The sequence below is a fragment of the Mastacembelus armatus genome, chromosome 8 (assembly GCF_900324485.2).
Source record: "Mastacembelus armatus chromosome 8, fMasArm1.2, whole genome shotgun sequence".
In the NCBI taxonomy this organism is placed as follows: Eukaryota; Metazoa; Chordata; class Actinopteri; order Synbranchiformes; family Mastacembelidae; genus Mastacembelus; species Mastacembelus armatus.
The window spans coordinates 8,744,990-8,760,209 of NC_046640.1; the positions used below are offsets into that span (position 1 = coordinate 8,744,990).

Here is a 15,220-nt window from a genome sequence, read left to right on the forward strand (position 1 = left end):
TGGAGGTTATTAGAGGTCACAGAGGATGGTGCTGATTGGTGGATCAGTGGGGAGTGGACCAGGTCATGTTACACCGGAGGTCAGGATGCCCAGTGAACCTCAAGTAGGAAATTTGTAGAACAAGGTGAAAAAACTGGAACTTTATTTCAGTGAGTGGAAATCCTCTTGTGTTAGAAGTGTTAGGCATCGATCGTAGTAATGTAACCAGCACATTGAAACAAGAATGAATCAACAATCTCTTTAACCGGCCGACCCACAACCTTGAAGACAGGACTGTGGAGGTCAAGAGGTTCAGGATGGGATCTGGCTCTTGAAGCCGTAGTTGAGTTCAGCCCCTCCGCTGAGCAGCAGGTCTATTCCGGTGCAGAAAGTGGCATCGGCAGCCAGATACAGGGCGGCGAGCCCACACTCCACCTCAGTCCCCATGCGACCCATCAGCTGTTAGACAAGACACATGTCATTTCCCATGCTGCTTCGTTTCTCAGCGCCACAGCTTTATGTTTGTGCTGTGCAACTTACTTGTGTTTAAGTGTGTTTCTATACTTCTGCAGCTGTTCACACAAATGCTGTTACACTGCTATTAAACTCTAGAATGCAGTTTGGCTCTGAATTATTTGCCAATTAAAAAAACAAAAAAAAACAAGCTCAGGCTCTTTGGCACCACAGTCTCGTTTCTCCTCCTCATTGTATCACTGTCTGTTTTTCTGACTGGGGGGAAAGAAAAGCTCTAATTTACGTGGCAAAACAAACCAGTGTTGTAGAAACTCTCCTGTCTAGGTCCAAGAATGAAGGTGTTAACATTTACAACACTGCAGTCTGAATCATTGACACAACAGCATTGCAGGAGCTGCAGTGGCGTCCCAGTTTGTCTGCTGCAAACACTGAGTAGAAACTAAGAAACCCAAGTAATTTTGCTTCTTCACTCAGAATTTATCTGATAAATGTTGCAAAGAAACAAAACCACTAACATCTAACCTGATGCCACACCTTGTATTTTACAAGATTATTGCATAAATGTCATTATTACTGAAAGCCTTTGCTGCATAACAGTAGGTGTACTGTTAAACACACCGACCTATCTCTTTGACACTCCCATTTTTCTGTTTAAGAACTTGCCTGAGCATTTTCTCCCATTTTAATGGCTGCTGCAGCATCTGGCGTCTGTCCTGCCAATTCTTCCCACAAAGGTGTCAGCACATTACCTGGAGAAATGCTGCAAACACAACGTGCACAGTGTTATCAAGCAACAAACCGTACTATTAGACCTGCAGACTTAACAAGTGAATAATACTTTATATCATTCATGTAAATGTATACGGAAAGGCAATCTCAAAAGGATTTATTCAAAACTAGAACCAGGCCTCTGTACTTTTTGCAGTAACTCAACTCTTATGTGTTTATATAATTTTGTGTTATTTTGTTATTTAACAATAAATATGTCAAATTCATCAGTGACAATTCCAATAATCAATGTTTATAAGTCAGAAAGTTTTACAAAAATGCCAAACACCTATAGGCTACAGGTTCTTTACTTTGACTTAGTGTTCTGCTTTATGTCATGTTTGGTACAATGTGTCACACACAGTACACACACTGTAGGACATAGATCTGGGTCTCTCATTTTGGGTCTCATTAGGCATCAGTGGACAGCATCTATAAGTACATTTATTTAACCAATCTATCTATCTATCTATCTATCTATCTATCTATCTATCTATCTATCTATCTACATGGCTTGGGATCTCTTAAATATACATGAGGCCTCTTTTCTCCAACAAACCGCTCAGATGATTTAATTTAAATTGATTCTTCAGGAAAACTGAACAACTATCCAATATTTCACATAAAGCAAAGATGGCAGAACATTTTTTTAATATATATTTTCAAGCAGAACTTTGTTCTTTGTTTATTTTTCTGTCGTGTGATCTATGGTGAGATGTTTCATCACTTCTTTGTTGAGCCTTTAGCAGGGAGGGGGGTTGGTCTCTGGGAAGGAAAACCACCGGACTAAACTAGCTAATTGGATATAAAGCAGGTAAAACTAGCTCCACCTCGAGCAGCTGTTACAGTAAAATGCTGTTGAAACATTAATGCAACAGGATTCACACTCTAATACTGTCAGGAATAATAATATATCAGCCACAGAGGAGATTTTACTACAGAATAAATACTTTTAATTTTGACCCAGTGAGTAGGCCATGTAAAATATAGTAGTACATTTAATGTTATTATTGTAACAGTTAATGTTTTTTTTTTTTTGTTTGTTTTATATATACTTAAATTAATTTAAGTATCTTTTATGTATTGTATCCTTGGGGTGGTTTGTATTGAATGAAATGGCAAAATAAAACTGGAAGACAGAAATCTGAATAAAGCAGCTTGTACAAAGAAACCAGTTGGGGCTCACCAGTTGACTCTCACATTATAACGACTTTCATCCACAGCCATCGCCTTTGTCATGGAAATGATCGCCCCCTTGTGGAGAAAATACCACATTACAGGAATGTATTTTCTCTTCAGCTAAGACTTGACTGATTGAATGTGAGCATGCTGCATTGATAATTAATGCACCTTGGTTGCGACGTACGGTGCAGCATCCTTCTGCCCGATGGTGCCCACAAGACTGGAAACATTAATGATGTTCCCTTGACGCTGTCGCAAATATGGCAACGCATACTGCAGAGAGTGTGAGGCCTGTAATCAGTTCAAAGATCCTGTGTGTGCACTCGTGTGTCTACATGTGTGTGATCAGTGATTGCAAGTCAAAATGTTCAGTGTTAAACGTCAAAGTTCTGTGCCTCTATAGAAAGTTTGGGTCAAGTGCAAACACAAAGTGGAAACATTACTTTAGAAGCCAAGAAGTAGCTTATGAGATTCAGATTCAGCAGCTCTCTGAACTCCTCTGCTGTGGTGACATCAGTAAGTTTCTGAGGCGGGTCTGGGGGGAAACAGTTCAAAAAGAATCAGGCAGCAGAAGCATCCTAATGACCCCATCATCACTTCTGTTACAAGGGGAACAAAAACAAGAGCGAGACTCACGCCACCCTGCGTTGTTGACCAGGCAGTCGATGTGTCCATGACGCTCCACGGTGACTGCAATCAATCTCTGCACAATAAGACAAGCTGTGTTAGAAGAAGCAGCAGGCCAGAAAAACAAGACACCAAAAAGATCTGCATTATTACTGATTTACTTTAATTTCCCTGTAACTGTTCAGCATTTTACCAGCATTATGTTTAAATCATTGAGAGCATTGCTCTCACAGCTGAAAATCATGCCTGGCCTTGAGGTGCAGTCAGGTGATAAACACCTCAGGTCTTGTGACTGTCCACTTCATCAGGGAGCTGTAAGTCTATGCACAGCAGGTCCTGAGCAGCAGCACTGAAGTTGGACTTTACCTTGATGTCCTCTTCTTTGGAGATGTCACATGTGATAAATTTGCATGAGCCTGGCCCTGTGTTGTTTAGCTCCGCCTCCAGAGCCTGACCTGCATCACCTGTAATAGTATACATAATATAATATATCTATAGTGATTATAGTGACATATACCCAGATTGTAGTCACATTTAAAGTTTAAATGGTACAGTCAAGCAGAATGAAAAATAATAATACTAACCTCCTCTTGCACAAAACACCACAGTGGCACCATTCTCCACTAAAAAGAGATGCCAAGATGTTTAGTGTCCTGCTTTCATTACAGCCACATGTCCAGCAAAATGAAATAAACCACCATACCAAACACTTTGACAATCCCTCTGCCAATCCCTTTCGATCCTCCAGTGACTACGACCACTTTGTTGTGGTAGCGTAACATTTCCGCTGAAACTATGAACCAGCTCGTAAAACGACGCACAGTCTTTCTGTTTGCTGCACACAAGGTCGGATTCTTTGTTTTTACTGCCTGCGTTTTAAAGTTTCACCGCAGACCTAAGTCTCTTCCTGTTCACTGTCTCTTACACTTTGTCAAATTATCGCAAATATCAGCGAGATTTTGAGTGTAAAGTTCAAAGTTCCGCCAAAAATATCCGAGGTTTGCACTGCTGCCTTCAAGTGCAGGCGGGGAAAATTGGGAATCACAAGTTCTTTTTAAAAATTTTACAGGAAATTAACACACTATTAAGAAAGCCTAGTTAAGTCACGTCCAAACTTTTATGGCTGCTGAAAAATACATCTGTAACAGGACTGCAGCTGTGTCCCCCTGGACACAAACACACACACACACACACACACACACACACACACACATAGAGAGAGAGAAAGCTTAGTTGCAGTATTTGAAAGCAACTTTGTGCAAAGTGTCAGTGTGCCTGTTATGGGTATTGTGGTTTTACAGCTCACAAACACAGTACCACATAGAGATGCTTGACTACAGACTTCAAGATGTGTCTATCCAGATTTATTCTGAATATATAACAAAGTCCGGTCTGGCATGTCAAGTTGTCTTGCTGTTTTATTTGATAGGGTTTAAATTTGCATAGAAATCTGCAAAAACCAAGCCAACGTTAAATGTATGTTCATTTGAAAACAGATGATAACATCAAAGCCATTAAAGGAGTTAGACCACATATTGTCTGTCTCATCACAGAGTGCAAGTCACTGATCACAATACAAAAACCTTGACTTTCTTAGATGTTTCTTTTTTTACATCATAGTTTAGTTTTGCATGCATGCAAAGATGTACAGAATGATTAAATGAGTGAGGTCTGTTGGGAGCAGAAAAAGGGAGAGAAGCGGCAGTGGTGCTGTTGGATGAGGACGTTACAGATTGAATTTCAGCCCAACAGCATTCCCTGTGAGCAGACTGAGCTTGACAAGGGAGCAAATAGCGACACCGTGTGACCTACAAACAAGCTTAACTGTCTTAACTTCACCGAGGCTTCAGATTAACACCACAGCAGCTCCTGAAGGAGCCATGCTGCTCCCTGTGCTTTGCCCCTCTCCCCTCCCAAACGTGACACATGAAGCTGGGGGCTATGAAGCAGGAGGAGGGGTTGTCTAGACATCTTAACGAGGGAACTGATGCACAAACGGTCTCAGAAAGAGGGAAGGGTGAACCCAAAACGCACCCTGAGGTGGCGGCACAGTGGGAGAGTCATGGAGGTGTTATTAGGTGGAATTAGCAGTTCTGGGAGGGAGGCTGGAGAACGGTCAGTCTGAGTTTGGTTTCCACAGGGTGAACTGGACATGGTGATAAACTAGTGATGAGCATGACACTGATTGCATGCATGGAGATTTTTGCATGGAGGGTCTTTATAATACAATGTAAAATACAGACGAAAATGGTGGTAGAAGTTAAAAGTTTTGTGAAAAACCTGCTAAAACAGAAATTTGTATATACATTCTGCATGTCTTGACAATGTTCAGCATTTTAATCATGTTCAATCTAACATATGTCTATATAGCCTTATCCTCAGTAATGTAAATGAAATATCTTTCTAGTGCCCAGATGATCAGCTGAATAAAAACTTGAGGTGAGATCTTGATCTTTTTATACTTTAGTTGGCTGTTTATTCTGGACATCTGGCTAAAACTAACACAGTCCTATAAAGTGTTCAGTTTTTGCTACAACTGATTTGCAGAGGTGTTGATCCAACACAACAATCGTTATGCAGGATGGAATCTGTGCTGCCGCTGAACTGTATACAAATGGGCTGCTCAAAATAATGGAAACACTCTACAGTTGAATCAACATCTCTTAAAAACAGTGTCAAAAAATATATTCACTAAGGGAGAATTAATTGGAGGACTGTTGTATTGGGTGGTATTAGCTTTAGTTGGGTCTACTCAATAAAACTAGCAACTGTGTGGATATTTAACATATAAGACGTGTATAGCACATAAATATGCTAGAATAAAAATGATGTGTTATTATTATTATTTCAGCTCCATTTGTTGTGTAATTTTTTTTTCAGAGCAAAGAGGCAAGAAAAGTAAGAGAACGAAGAAAGAAACAAAGCCTGACAGATGGATAATCAAGACAAGGGAGGAGGAGGGAAGCCAGAAAAACAGAAAGCTGAGGAAGTGGGTGATGAAGACAAGGGGACCAAAGACAAACACAACAAGCTGGAAAAGCACAAAAGTGAGAAAGGGCCAGGCAGAGAAGCCAGAAGGGAGAACCGTCGCTGTCAGTGGAGGAGCGGCTGGGCTCTGAGTGAACGCCTGGTCATCAATGTGTCAGGGATGCGTTACGAGACCCAGCTCCGCACTCTCGCTCAGTTCCCCAACTCTCTGCTGGGCGACCCCGAACGTCGACTTCGCTACTTTGACCCCATCAGGAATGAACTCTTCCTTGACAGGAGCCGCATCTGCTTTGATGCCATCCTCTACTTCTACCAGTCAGGAGGGAGGCTGCGAAGGCCTGCCAACATCCCCTTGGACATTTTCCTGGAGGAGCTGAGGTTCTATGAACTTGGAGAAGAGATCATCGATCGCTTCAAGGAAGACGAAGGTTTCCCCAAGGAGGAGGTGAGACCCTTACCCACCAACAAGTTGCAGCGCCGCCTCTGGATGCTGTTTGAGTATCCAGAGTCGTCCAGTGGTGCTCGGATCATCGCCATCATCAGCGTCATGGTCATTGTGATCTCCATTCTCATCTTCTGCCTGGAGACTCTGCCTGAGTTCAGGAGTGAGAAGGAACACAGGGAGGTGAGGATGGGTTACATGGTGTGGACACATACAAGAGCCATGGATGAGTGATAGGGAGGAGCAGAGAAGACTCACAAGGCTTCAGGTGTAGTTTAAATTAGTGGAAATTCATGTTAAGGAAAGAAACAACCAGACAAGTGGAAGGAAGTGCAGGTAGCAGACAGGGAGCAAAGAAACCAGAGGTTAACCACACAGGGATAACGTGCTGACAAAGGCGACTACAAAAAATAGCAGACAGGGAAGAGAAGGCAAGCCAGAGGTTTTCCTGACATTATTTTGGACTCGTCATAAAACCTGATCCGCTCAGGTTGAGGGGAAGAGGCATCAAAAGATGAGGAGAGCAGTTGAATTGTTGGTGGAAAGAAGTAAAGAAAGAGGAGATGGAGACAGAGCAGGTTGGATGGAGGTTTACTGTTAGAGTAGGGATACATTGTCACGATGCTATGTCTTGTCAGCCACTCAGAGATGACTGCCCGAGCCAACAAATGCTTTTAGATGGAGAAGTGCTGAGAAGAGAGAGGGACAGTGATAGGAGTTTAGAGGTACAGAGAGAAGAGTGAAGGCAGCGGAATGAGGTGAGCATGTCTCACGTTACCCCTTGGAGATCTAAGAGACTAAATATAGAGGACAACCCTAGGGGCACATCAACACATAAATGAAGGTCTGTATTAATAAACACTGTGACTCATGGTGACACACTGGTAACGGCATGGAAAAGACGCTTGCAGATCAACTTTTCTGTTGACGGCTGCGAAATGAAATTAGCTTTGCACGCTCTCTGGTAACCTGGAGATGAAGCTGATTCTGAAGGTTCAGCCAGGTTAAGTGACACACAGCAATCGCTGCATTTACATTCCCCAGCACTGCCCCGTTACTCCCATACATAGATAGATAGGTTCACATGATCTCAGCTTTTGATGCTTTTAGGCGCTACGCAAACATAACCCCAACCTTCCATAGGCAATCACTCACTCTGCACATGGTGGGGAACAGACAAAATTGTTCTCTTAGGTCCTGATGTATGCATGTTATTGCTTCTGTATGAAAAAAAACAAAAAACATTTCAAGTCCCCCTACCCCCCTACCCACGCAAAGCTAATTTCATTTTGCAGCAGTGTCTCACTCGTAACGTAGTTGTAAAAATATATATGCATGTATGTTTACATTTTTTCACTATATCTTTACTATAACTCTCTCTGTGCACAGGTGGTGTATACCGAATGACAGTGTAATTAAATACTAATTTGCTTTCATAAGGTCCGTGTTAAGTGTTGAAAAGTGCTGCACATTTCAGAAATATCATGATATCTTCTTACAGCAGCATTATATTGTGCTACAACAATTTATAAACATTTATGTAATGGTTATAAATATTAAATAGAGGTGTTAAAGTGAAGTGTTAAACAAATTGATTTATACAACTCGTAGTTTTTTGCATTATGTTCAATGAGCAAGTTCAAACAAACTGCAAAATAGCTCAGTTTCTAAACTTCTGCACCCCAACACAGTAGAGATGAACTGAATGTTGTTTCTGGCCACAAAATGATTTTAAAAATGTACAAATCTGCAAAGATATACAGATAATTCCAGATAGGTTTTCAAGATTTCACTCCCTTTTAGGACCCTTTCTCTACTGGCAACAGTTTTCAGTGTAACAATTTTGTTTTGAGCATTTTTCTGTTTTAGGAGTGGACAATAAGTTAAGAAAACCAGACAAAACAAGGTTCCTGCCCAGACTCAAGTATGCTGTGGTTCATGTTTGGCACATTAGACAGATGCACATTTTTTTGTGTGTCTTAAATCAACACTCCCATGTACACATGGGCTGTAGTAAAAATGTTGCCCCTCTTAGAGTTCCTCTTGTCCAAAGATTCCCTCCTAATTCAAATGCAATGTAAGAGATGGTGATAAACTCCACAGTACTCAGTCTGTATAAAAATGTATATTATATGAGTCATTTAAACCCATTTACTATCTCTTCAGAGTTAGTATGCACAATCCTAGTCATCAGTGTCCAAAAACTGTTCCAACACATGCAAAGTGCAGGACAGAGCTGTTTTAACACATACTTAAAATCTGAAATTATCCTTTAGCCTCTAGACAACCAGCAGAAATCTCTGAGTTGAAAAACCTCCCATAAAAAAACCTAAAGTTGTGTGCTTGACAACAATGCAAACTCATCTGTGATATGAGTGAGCCAACCTCTTAAGATACAAGGACACCCTAATCTGAGCTATATCTTAAAAAACATTTTGTAAGGTTTGAGAGCAGTTCGCGTTGTATATAAAAACAGAAATGAGTCAGATGGTCAGACAGAAAGATAAAAAAACATATAAACAGTGTCAGGGACACTATGTGCCCCAGGGCCAGCAAACGCTTAGAGTAGCCCTGCCTAACGTGTTTAAGGACACTAATGCCCAGTCATGTCAAAGCTGGACTTACTTCCCAGAAAAAAAATCAGTTCTGTTAAACAAAGTATCCAATGCTTTGGTCGTGCTGTAGTCTAGAGGGTAATGCAACCCAGAGTCACATGAACGTAATGTTTTTTGTGTGTTTAAATATAGAGAAACTGATTTATATAAAAGTCTGCTAGGAAAAATAAAGCCAGGGGAATGAAAACCGAGAGGGGACAAAAGTTAGCACAGTATCACAGATCTCACAGGCTCAGTCAGATCCTGATAACAGATGTCATGCTCCAAATGTGCTGAAGACCAACGTTCAGAATAATTGCTTCTTCTCACTTATCATCTGTACTTGCCATTTACTTCATCCTTGTTTTCTGTCTGTTTACTCTGGCCTCCATGGAGCTGTTTATGATTGCTCTACCTTTCCCCTTTATTCTCATATTTCTCTAACTCATGTTTGATAAACAACAGATGATAGAATATAAATGGTATCTGTAGGGCAGAGCAGATCATATGTTTAGATTTTTTTTTTTTTAACCGTAATCACTTTTCCTCTGATTTACAGCAATACACCACCATACCTCATCCCACTATTGAGAATGAAACCATCTTGATCCCACCTGGCTTCACTCCTTTCCAGGACCCTTTCTTCATCGTAGAGACAATCTGCATCTGCTGGTTCTCCTTTGAACTCATCGTGCGCTTCACCTGTGCCCCGAGCAAGATGTACTTTTTCAAAGACGTCATGAACACCATCGATTTTTTTGCCATCATTCCCTATTTCGTCACACTTGGCACGGAGCTGGCCAAGGACAAAGGTGCCCAGCCCTCCGTGTCTCTGGCCCTCATCAGGGTAATCAGGCTGGTGAGGGTCTTCAGGATCTTTAAGCTCTCTCGTCACTCCAAGGGCCTCCAGATCCTGGGCCAGACACTGAAGGCCAGTCTCAGAGAGCTTGCCCTGCTCATCTTCTTCCTCTTCATTGGTGTCATACTCTTCTCTAGCGCTGTCTACTTTGCAGAGGTGGACAGCGCTAACACAGCATTCACCAGCATCCCTGAGGCTTTCTGGTGGGCTGTGGTGACCATGACGACGGTTGGCTATGGGGACATGTACCCGGAGACGGTCGGAGGAAAGCTAGTGGGCTCCATGTGTGCCATCGCCGGCGTGCTCACCATCTCTCTTCCTGTGCCTGTTATCGTGTCCAACTTCAGTTACTTCTACCATCGAGATATGGAGTGTGAGGACACTACAGAGTACCATCACGTCCCCACGTCGCTCTGGGAAAAGGACAGAGAGGACGATGAAGAAGAGGAAGATCAGGATGGAATGGACGAGCGGGCTGAATACATGGGAGATTACACACCCCTGTATGGGCAGAACAACAGGGGTATCTGCCCTCCTCTCAATGGGACTCTTCTGACAGGGCTTTGTGCAGGGCAGATGGTTGGTGATCAGAGAGGAATAAACTTCTACCTCAAAGAACCTCTGATCACTCAGGTCTGAGGAGACAAAGTGCAAACTGTGTCTTTTCAGATTTACACTCAAAAAGTTGCCTTACATAACTAAAAGGGTTTAGCCAGCATGGACAGGTATGATTAAAATGTTAAAGTGTTGCAGTGACACAGGAGAAAACATACAAAAACAATATGTACAAAAAGATTTGTGCTGACACAAGTCCACAAATTGTGCTCCCTGTGTGACCATGGTTTTTATATTTGAGGTTTTGCATGTTTGTATTTGACTCATGGATACACAACACAGTAAGAATCAGCTTTTCTCAATACGCCAAGCGGGACAAAACATACCCAGGTGGTGAAGGAGGAGAGGAGAGGACCCAAGTGCAGGACACGAACTTTATTAAACCTGCATCGACCAGGCTCAGACAAACACACTAAATATCTCCGCCACTCGGTGGAAAACAAAACTAAGACCAGGCAAAAAACTCTCCTCGACAATAAGAGACACAAATGTTAATGCTCCAACGCTGAACAAAGGAAAACAGGAGATACAAATATCTTTGGGACAGAACTAATTTAACACAGGGGAAACTGATCAAACTAATGAACACAAAGCTACCCAAGATCACACAGGAGAAAACAGGAAACTAACCAAAATAAAAGTCCAAAACCGGAACTGAAGAATCCACATCATGACACACAGTCCTTCCTAAAAATGTCCCAGAAATTTATTAAGAAATTATTCAGAATTATCCTTAAAATAAAGCTTTACCAATTTTGAAATTTATTGATGTGCTACATGGCAGTGACTTTCAGCCACCATCTAAATAACTGAGTTACAACTTTGAAAGTTGGCATCTATAACAAAAACAAATTTGAGCTCTTTCACTTGAAAAATCATGTCTTAAATCTGAAAAGGATGATGACATGAGAGTCCACACTGACACCAAAACTCAATATATACTGCAAACAGAACTGCTGATCCTACATATACAGACAGATATTCCAGAGAAATCCAACATTGGCATAATCCCTCTGAAGACTGTTTGCTGTTTCATGTCAGTAATCACACAGTGAGTGATGTGGGTGCTGATGCCCAGTAGGTTTGTCAGAGGTATGGCAACATGCTGATAAAGTCGGCAAAGAACTCGCTTATTGGGTGGAGGTGGTGCAGACTGACTTCACATAGTTGGTCCAGAACCTGGTCTGTTCATTACACAGTGTAATGGATGCAGCCTGGCAGCTGTATGGAGAAAACTGTTCTCAGGTCAGTGTAGCTACAGGGCCTACAGTGATTGCTGGCTAATGCAACACTTACTCTTATGGTCTGAGACACCAATCTTCTTCTTCTTCTTTTCCTTTCGGCTGCTCCCTTCAGGGGTCGCCACAGCGAATCATCTGCCTCCGTTTAACCCTATCCTCTGTATCCTCCTCACCCACACCAACTATCCTCATGTCCTCCTTCACTACATCCAAGAACCTCCTCTTTGGTCTTCCTCTAGGCCTCCTTCCTGGCAGCTCTGACCTCAGCATCCTTTTACCAATGTATTCACTGTCCCTCCTCTGAACATGTCCAAACCATCTCAGTCTGGCTCCCCTGGCTTTTTCTCCAAAACATCCAACATGAGCTGTCCCTCTGATGTTCTCATTCCTGATCCTATCCATCCTCGTCACTCCCAGAGAGACACCAATTACTACTGTAAACTACAACTACAGTAGCTGTAGTTTAAGTATCACAGATTTTTCGCAGAGCACAGATTTGTCCTTGCATCATTGTTGTAATGGCCACTGTAATAATGGAGCATAGATTTAATAAAGTCACAGTTCAGCTGAGTTCGTTCTAGACTCTCTCAAAGGTTTAGGTTATTAGCATATGTCTCTAATAAAACCTAGTAATTAAACTCACTAATTGTTTTAAAGCAACCAATTAACAGAAAAAACTACAGAAATTAAACTAAATAAACAGATTAAGAAAAGTGGTTTGAGAGATTTTTTTGTGAATACCTGTCGCACCTGGAATCCACTGTAGCTGCATGTTTAAGGTGCATGTTTATTTAAAAGATCTATGGTGTTTAACTTTTAAAAAAGTAGCAGAATATGAGATACTTTATATGATCCTTTTCCAAGTCATTTTGAATGTGTGGATGCAGTGTGACCTGTGTCCTGTATACTCCGACGACGGACGTATCTACGTTATGTAGGCTACATGTATATATATCTCATTGACTTTATTTAATAAAGATCATATTTTATCTCTCGTCTCATGGATTTCTGAATTCCTTCCACATGACTCCCGGTGCAGTGACTCTAGGAGAATGTGAGGATGTTTGCTCAAACCTAAACAACTTTTTAAAAAAGCATCACAAGGCACGTACAGTGTATTTACAGAGGGTTCATTAAGTTGCAGAAAAGCGTTAAAATGGGCGAGTGACTTGAGTGAGTACATTTCAGTGTGAGGTGTCTGTTCCACTCTGCTTCGTGTGATGAGCAATCCTTCCTCTAGATGTCAGACTGTGTTTTAAAACAGCAGCGCTGCACAAACCCTTCACTCATTTATTCCATATGATCCAGATGAACTAAGTTATGCTATTTTCATTCCAGGGGTCTCTGAATGAAGACATGTCTTGATTTTTTGGGGCAGGAAAAAAAAAATTGATACAGATTTCTGAACAGATTACCATAAATCCAATGAGTAACCAGAATTATTATAGACTTATTACACCACGCAGATGGCAGCAGATGTTTTGAGTCTCAGGGAATACATATGTTAAAACATATACTACTAAAATCTCTGTGACTTTGGATACACTGCATTATTTAGTACACTGAACAAGAGACTAAGGCAGCTACAATTTTGACACGGTTTGTACAGAATCAAGACCTTTTTAAAATACAAATTAGAAATTGGAGCAAAGTAATGTGCTAGTAGAGAATAAAATTGCAAATGAAGAGGACCTTACTTTACTGGAGCTTTCAGCAATTTAATAAAGAAAATACATAAAATGTTAAAACAAAATAGGAAACAGAGGTTTACTTAAAAGAAATGGGAGGATATTTAGACAACTGCAGAGAACAAGCGCTCCTTTCTGGAGAGAATTTAGCTGGATGAATGTTATTTGGTTTTGTTTTTGTTTTTTTGTACCTTTGCTCAAAAAAGAAAAGAAAAAGTTTTATTCAAGTCAGACTGACTGCTGAAGATCTTGTGGGAAGAAAGATGCATATCATTTTCCTATATTTTACAGTTGGCCCTCTGTGTGAATAAAATTCACATCATCCTAGAAACTGACTTACCAAAATCTTTTCGATTACTTTTGAATTGATGTGCTCGCTTAATCTTTAGGAACCTGAATGAAGAAAGAAGAATAAATGTAAATTGATACTTCTGTTGGTTTGTAAAACATCTGTAATTAACACTGTGTATTTATGAGGAAAACCTCATAGATAGCCTACAGTTTTTAATCTTTTGACCAGACTGTAAATACACACCTCCTGCCTGCTTGCAACAAAACCCTTAAATTAAGTCCCAAACCTCATGGATTAGTGCTTCATTCAACCGACACAATCTTGACGTCCAGTCAATCATCACGAATTTGAATTTCACATATTTGCTGACAAACCTCCACACATTTTCAGGTTTTAAAATTCCTTTTGAGCGCTGACCTGCTGCATCTGACCTTTTCCCTCCATCTCATTCGGCTATCTTCTCTGACGTGCGGGGACCCAGGGCTAACGTCAGTTCTGTTTGCAATTACCCACAATGCCCTTATGCTGTCTGGGAAGAATGAAAAGGACTGACGTCTTTCTGGCCATCTGCCACCCTCCAATTCCTCTCCCATCCCTCACTCTCTCCTGCCGCGACCATCTCTAACTCTGTAACTCTTTGAGAGGATTAAGTGTGTATCTCTGTGTGTCTTTGTCTCATCAATGTGTAACTTGTGCACTTTTGTTTGTGTGTCTGTTGCAACTTTTCCATCCAGTAATATCTATGTCTGCAGGATTTTCCCAGTGACTTTAGTCACCAAACACTGACGCATGCCCCCTTTTGCCTGCAAATCCCTGTGCAGATTGTAAAAGTGACTTAAGCAGCAGAGAAAACACAGGATAACTGACGTTATTTTAAATAAATCTCTAACATTTTATTACATACAATTTACACACAACCTGGACCTGTGATTCTGAGTTAAGGATGCAGGGTGACAGCTGATGAACTAATATTTCAAACAAAGGCCATCCAGTGGGACACAGGAGACTGGTTATATACAAAAGTTAAGAAGTCAAATTAGACATACAACAAAATTAAAACAGTATATTTGTCATTTCAGACACCAGACCACAACAAGAAAATACAAACAATATAGACAATATTAACATCAATGCTGACTCAGGGGAAAATGAGGTGATGTTCAAGAAGAGCACAGAGGATGAAAAGGTATGAGAATTATAGAAAAATAATGTCTGCTGTTTGTATATTTCTTTCATTTACATGATCCTACTGGTTATGTTGATATCATTTAAAGGAGTAGTTCAAATTTCAGGAAATTGGTCACATGTTCACTTTCTAACCAAGAATTAGATAAGAATGAAATGCTCATATCTGTACAGTAAATGAGAAGCTACAGTAAATTTGTTGGTTAGTCCAGTAAAAAGTCCCCCTCTGAAGCTCACTAAATAAACATTTGCACAAAAATCAGTGTAAAAAAGAAAAGCTGTGTTT

At 40.9% G+C, this 15,220-nt stretch overlaps 2 protein-coding genes across 5 annotated transcripts; one reads left to right on the forward strand and one right to left on the reverse strand.

Moving 5' to 3' along the window:
- Positions 1 to 125: 125 nt before the first annotated feature.
- Positions 126 to 4,035, reverse strand: hsd17b14 (hydroxysteroid (17-beta) dehydrogenase 14). Of its 3 annotated transcripts, none has more exons than XM_026324744.1 (9): positions 3,734 to 4,035; positions 3,615 to 3,653; positions 3,397 to 3,494; positions 3,040 to 3,106; positions 2,847 to 2,938; positions 2,572 to 2,676; positions 2,408 to 2,475; positions 1,117 to 1,213; positions 126 to 438 (listed from the first exon to the last, which is right to left on the reverse strand). In XM_026324744.1, the coding sequence occupies exons 1-9, from the start codon at positions 3,810 to 3,812 to the stop codon at positions 292 to 294; spliced, it is 792 nt and encodes a 263-aa protein (XP_026180529.1). In that variant the 5' UTR covers positions 3,813 to 4,035; the 3' UTR covers positions 126 to 291. The 3 variants fall into 3 exon arrangements, with proteins under 3 accessions (XP_026180529.1, XP_026180528.1, XP_026180530.1); XM_026324743.1 differs by having other exon boundaries at positions 2,572 to 2,694; XM_026324745.1 differs by lacking the exons at positions 3,397 to 3,494; positions 3,615 to 3,653; positions 3,734 to 4,035 and adding an exon at positions 3,224 to 3,351 and having other exon boundaries at positions 2,572 to 2,694.
- An 864-nt stretch (positions 4,036 to 4,899) lies between these two features.
- kcna7 (potassium voltage-gated channel, shaker-related subfamily, member 7) lies at positions 4,900 to 10,974 on the forward strand. Of its 2 annotated transcripts, XM_026324921.1 has the most exons (4): positions 4,900 to 5,145; positions 5,438 to 5,469; positions 5,911 to 6,643; positions 9,614 to 10,974. In XM_026324921.1, the coding sequence occupies exons 3-4, from the start codon at positions 5,963 to 5,965 to the stop codon at positions 10,550 to 10,552; spliced, it is 1,620 nt and encodes a 539-aa protein (XP_026180706.1). In that variant the 5' UTR covers positions 4,900 to 5,145; positions 5,438 to 5,469; positions 5,911 to 5,962; the 3' UTR covers positions 10,553 to 10,974. The 2 variants fall into 2 exon arrangements, with proteins under 2 accessions (XP_026180706.1, XP_026180707.1); XM_026324922.1 differs by lacking the exon at positions 5,438 to 5,469.
- Positions 10,975 to 15,220: the final 4,246 nt, after the last annotated feature.